Source organism: Sinocyclocheilus grahami, unplaced genomic scaffold, assembly GCF_001515645.1.
Source record: "Sinocyclocheilus grahami isolate Dianchi unplaced genomic scaffold, SAMN03320097.WGS_v1.1 scaffold16.1, whole genome shotgun sequence".
Taxonomy (NCBI): Eukaryota; Metazoa; Chordata; class Actinopteri; order Cypriniformes; family Cyprinidae; genus Sinocyclocheilus; species Sinocyclocheilus grahami.
The window spans coordinates 4,558,640-4,564,639 of record NW_015505195.1 but is presented as its reverse complement, the minus strand read 5'-3'; the positions used below and the strand labels follow the sequence as shown (position 1 = coordinate 4,564,639).

General features: G+C 36.4%; 1 protein-coding gene across 1 annotated transcript in view; it reads left to right on the top strand.

The window, feature by feature from the left end:
• LOC107550066 (nephrocystin-4) overlaps nucleotides 1-6,000 on the top strand; it is a 61,643-nt gene that overhangs the window by 5,464 nt on the left and 50,179 nt on the right. Inside the window, exon 2 of the mRNA XM_016231296.1 lies at nucleotides 3,525-3,673. Coding sequence (XP_016086782.1) covers nucleotides 3,525-3,673 — 149 coding nt within the window. The remainder of the gene's footprint in view (nucleotides 1-3,524; nucleotides 3,674-6,000) is intronic.

Here is a 6,000-nt window from a genome sequence, read left to right as displayed (position 1 = left end):
AGAAAAAGAAAAACAGATTATGCAGGAGGGAGATGCAGGGAACAGGTATTGGGTGTTCTGCAAAGAGAGTTGGAGGTAAATAATTTTGCAGTAACTGTTATGCTGATGTTGTGGCTGGTCAAGCAAATGTTTGTGCTTGTTTCTAGATGATATAATTGTTCATATATCTATTAAAATACTGATAATCTGGTCAATAACTCCTCCCCGAACTTCCCTCTGCCCTCTATCTTGGTCTCTCATTGGCTGTAGGTCATCGCCGGTGTGTTTTTCAGTCAGAAATCATTGCACACTGCGTGATTGTGAATGATTTTTTTTTTTTTTTGCATGCCAAATTTTTTTCGGGGGTGGGCGGCGTGTGGGCGATTATGCCGAGTTCACACTGCACGATTTTCAAACTCGTCAGATCGCCGTTGTTTTCACACTGCGTGCCTATCTGGGGCGAGCATTCAGTTGCTGCTGTGTTCACATTGCACGATGGATCGGCGACAGGGGGTTTCACACTGCATGACTTCACAATAGGAAGAATCGCTGACAGCTCTGTCTGGTCCACAAACTACGTTTCACAACAAAACACACGCGAGAAGTGATAAGGAAATAACGCGAGAACCCACGTGCGTCAGACCGGAGTTCTCGAGCGAGACTGTAATTATTAAAAAATTTAAAATAAAATAAATGTATATATATATATATAGCCCGCAAATTGTCTGTGAGCTGATTTCCAGCTACAAGGAGAAAAAGAAAAACAGATTATGCAGGAGGGAGATGCAGGGAACAGGGTCTGGGTGTTCTGCAAAGAGAGTTGGAGGTAAATAATTTTGCAGTAACTGTTATGCTGATGTTGTGGCTGGTCAAGCAAATGTTTGTGCTTGTTTCTAGATGATATAATTGTTCATATATCTATTAAAATACTGATAATCTGGTCAATAACTCCTCCCCGAACTTCCCTCTGCCCTCTATCTTGGTCTCTCATTGGCTGTAGGTCATCGCCGGTGTGTTTTTCAGTCAGAAATCATTGCACACTGCGTGATTTTGAATGATTTTTTTTTTTTTTTGCATGCCAAATATTTTGCGGGCGTCGGCGACGTGTCGGCGATTCCCTCAGATCGCATCTTTGATAATTCACGCTGCGTGATTGTCACTCACGTGAACAAGCACCGATTTGCCTCCGATGTCGGGCATTTGTCGGCGATTTCGCAAAACCTGTCAGCGAGTGAAAAATCGGGCTAATATCATGCCGTGTGAACTCTGCATTAGTTACTTCAAAAACAGCGATTTTACCCCCTCATTGCAGAGAAATATAAAGTTGCGAGTCAGTAGCCTGTCGAAGCTATTTTACTAATCAAAGTTTCCGTGCTGTGTTGTCGTGTGCAATAATGTGTGTGCGTGTGTCTATGAAAGCAGCGTAGCCTAGGCTTCTGCATATAGTTTTAGTTTAGCTATAAGCCCGAGCCCGACCCGAACCCGAACCTGAAGCTATTCATTAAACATTAACCCGAACCCGACCTGAAACCCGAAAGTATTTCGGGACCCGTCGGGCTCGGGTCGGGTAGCAGACCTCTAATTTGACTGTATGATAGTGTGTAAATAAACATATAAAGTGCTTTGTTACCGCCTCTACATTTGTTTAAGGCTGTTTGTACCACACATGGACTCTTCTGCAGAGATTAGGGAGGACATTTCTGCTATGCTCAATTTCCTGCTTGTCATTTCTGGGTGATTCTGTGACGATGTTAAATTATTCCCTGTGCATTTTTTTTTCTGTCTATGAATCTCCCGGTCTTATCTTCAAGCTAGAATTTCAAATTCTTTTTGGATTTGGTTGCAGCTGACTTAGAAATATTAGTCTGTGTGGACAAAGCTTTGTGAACATCCTGAGCTGTACCACGTTTAAAACACAAATGCAGAATGTTGGAATTCACTTGCAGTTTGGCTGAAGTGCTGCGATTGTGTTTTTTAATTAGACTACATAGTATTTGTATGTGTGTGTGTATAGTGTGTGTGATTGGATGTGATTTTGAATGCATATACCAGCATGCCACATCTACAGTACATCTAGACCTGCGTTTATTCATTTTGCAGACACAAATGCAAATGACGATCACTACCACACAAGCAATTCATCATAAGTGGGCACTAACATTAGAAGTGTGATACAAAGAGCTAAAGATTGCCAGAAAAGTACAATCTAATAGATAAATATAATTTATAGTACAGTACTGTTCAAATGTTTTTTAAAGTCTGTTATGCTCACCAATGCTGCATTTATTTGATCAAAAATACAGTAGAAACAGTAATATTATGAGATATTAATACAATTTAATAAAATGTTTACAATTATCTGGCTTCTATGTAAAAGCCTTTACTGTCAATTTTGATTAATTTAATGCATCCTTGCTGAATAAAAGTATTAATTTCTTTGTTAAAAAAAAACTTCTGAAAACAGTAGTTTGAACAGTAGTGTATGATAGTGAAACTTATTTGTTTACTCATTCATTCATTCATTCATTTTAATAAAGGTTTTTGTAAGGAGTAGCCTTACTTTGACTGTTGGCATCTTTCGTTTTGTTTGTTCTTGTTATTTAGGAGTAGGTTTATCTAATATGATTTATCTGATATACCACTTTCTTAGACCACTGAGGAAAAGTGCAAATCTGTGTTAAGATATTCAGCTGTAAAGAAAAACTATAAAGAATAATCTGAATCCAATCTGTCTATTATTTCACAGACATAATATTTCAACAAAATATGCCATTCTATTTACAGTAAGTTAGTAGTCTCAAACTGAACTATCTTATATCTGATTTGATGTCACTAACCTTGAAGACTTGAGGGAAATGAGTGTGTCTTCAAAAGAAACAAGTTTTGCTTCCGGGCAAAAAAAAAGTGCACCTTGATTCCAAGAAACTGTGTAAAGCCAGCCAATCAGATTAAAGCTAGTCTGATTGAGAAAATACTTGCCAATTGTTTTAGCAATATAAATCTGACGGTCAATGAACAGACTGTTGGTGGCCTGTGGGTGTGCAGTCTGAAGCTAGGTAAGGAGTATAGAAAATGCTGTAATTGGTTTTTGATCAAGTCCTTGCGGAAGAGTCATGTCTTCAGGCGTTTCATAAAGAACTTGAAGTTCTTGTAGAGCGTTTGGTTGTTAGTTCTCTTTTGGCTGTGGTGTGTTATCTTTTGTGGAAGATTTCAATACTGAATATTCCTAACAGAGTTTGTCTCTGATCTGTTGACCTCTTTGTTGTCTTGACATTCTCATCTGCTTCCTAAACATCTGTCCTTACCCTCAAATATGGATTTTTTGTTTGCACATTTTAGGAGGTTCTTTTTAGATTTGCTGATGAAATATTCTCCGTATTTTTCAGAGTCCTCACAGAGAGAGATAATTGTAGACTGAAAGTGTATGAGCTAAAACTTCATCGCTGCCTTTTGGGGTTTTTTATACTGAACTTGAGTCCAAAATGACTTTTGAATTTGTCTGTTTTTCTCTCTTTCTGCCTGTGTGCTGGATTAAACTGAATCAGGAGCGTCCAGTTGCCAGCAGCATAGCTCATCTGGAGCTGAGTGTGCAGGAGAGAGAGAGAAACAGAAGTGAGGAAGAGGATGAGATGCAGGAGCTGACCTTCGCTCCAGTACACGCCCCTGTCATCACCCTCGGAACACACGCTGCTGGGTGAGAATCAGACAGACATACATGATGATAATATGCTCATAGTTCTGACATCATTAACCAAAATGATAGACGAATGAAGATGGTAGATGATGGATGGATGGATGGATACATGAATAGACAGACAGATAGATAGACAGGTAGACAGACTTTATATATTAAATGGAATTTATAGGCTGTTTATAAAGTCTATTTATTTGTGTTTTGTGTATGTATACATAATACATTGAACTATTTCTTTTCAAAAGAGTGAGGAAAATCCTTTTTTCCATGATATATCCTCTTTAGAACATTACTCTATATCTCCATCATGCATGAATTTGCTGATTTCTCTAATGCCAATTTCTCTCTCAATGTCCCTCTCTGTTGCCATTGTTCCATTTTCAAGACACCAGCACATTTGTTTATGTCATGTTTATTTTAGCTGAAGTATTTCGGGGCCCGGTCTATTTTTATATGTGGGCTTGTGCTGTCCTTTAAAAGTGGCAACAGTTCTGCTGAAGCTGTTAGTTGAGATGGCCATTTAAAGTCTGTCGGAGTGCAGAGTTGTCATTCAGGAGCTGTTTGGTGTCTGTTCATCATCTGATTCTGACCAAAGACAGTTGACGGGCCAACATTATTTAAATCTGGCCCTGGAGATTCACACAGCACAAGGAACCGAAATGTGTCACATGAAACTTTATTTAAAATAAGAACTCTGATTTGAGTCAGTTGTCATATCTGATTGAGATCTTTGAAATTAAAATTGAAGTCTAAATTCTAAGCTAGCTGGAATGAATTAAGTTCTTACATTCTACTGCAGGTGAATTCAAATGATATTTTTTTCTATGTGAGGGACCTTAATTTGGTCAGATTTGTATGCCTGTATTTTATGAAGAGCTCAGACAATCACAGACAAGGACAGAAGTTCTTTTGACTTCCCTGAGACATTGTGACAAAACATTTACATAATACATATCTTGTCTCTTGTTCTAAGGGTTTTAAATGAGTTGCAGGTAATGAGTCCAATTCCCTGAAGTCTGTTGTCATTATGAGAAGCCAAATGTCATTAAAGATGCAGTTTTGAGATCAAGTTTGTAATAACTAGAACATAAAAGACCTTTAGATATGATAATTTTATTTATTTATTTAATAATTACATTTTTAATTAATTTAATCATGCCCACTAAACTCAATTATGGTATGGATTGCTGTGGACTCTATGGGCCAGTTATAGGATAATGTTCAATAATAAATTGAATTGAATTAAAATGTAATTTAAAAAAATATATTTATAAAATACATGCGCACATACATAAATAAATAAAGCCCATTTTATAATGTTTATTCAGTAATTTTGTCCGCCACAATAATGTTTTGAATTATCTTCATTTGGGGGATTTTCTCAGCAAATATTGATAGTGCTAATTAACAGGGATTTTTATTAATCAGCTTATCATGTAATTCAATATTTTTAATTTAGTATACCGATCATGCATTAATAATGCATACAAATAAAGTTAAAGAAATGATTACCAAAACAGAAGATTGTGTCTCTTTTATTCTCTGTCTGCCTTTACCTTTTTTTATGTCTCTCTTCTTTCTCTTTCAGTCTTAATCTTTTTTTTTCTCGCTATATCCTGGTAAAAATATTTTGGGCAGGCGAGTGTGAAAATAATAAACAAGGCTTATTAATGTGTAATTCAGCAGAAAATTACCATGATCCATAGATAATATTATATTCCTCTTTGTCTGTGGTAATTAAAAGCCTGGTATAAGTGTAGGCTTAATTACTGTGTCTCCTAATTAGTTGTTAGTCACTGGAAGAACACATTAAAGTCCTGCTGTTGTTAAGCTCACATATATTTTTGCTTTTCTTATTGTTGAAAAAGGGCTTCATACAGCTTCAGTACAGGGTCAAATATTTTTACTGAGGAGCCATATTGATCATAGAGGGTGTATAAACAGGGAGGATGAAATGTTTTACATATATTTATTTTGATTTTAAGATTATTACAATTAAAAAAAATTTTTTGTTTGGAATAATATGCATATTTTATTAAATCATAATAAGACTTGCACTAAGGAAGTAAACAGTCCATTTTTACATCATAATGTCTTTTATTTTCCTTATTCAGATTTCCCATATTCTACCTGAGTTCAGCAGTAGATATAAGCTCTAGCAATGAAACTCTAAGGCTGTATTGTTCTCAGATCTGTACTGACAGCAGGCAGATTGTAGTTCTGCATTGTTAAATAAACTAGACACATATATGAAAAAATCCACCATTTTATATCTTGTGCTGTAAACTTCTGTGCAACAGCTGTTATACCACCCACGTTTTATTGTA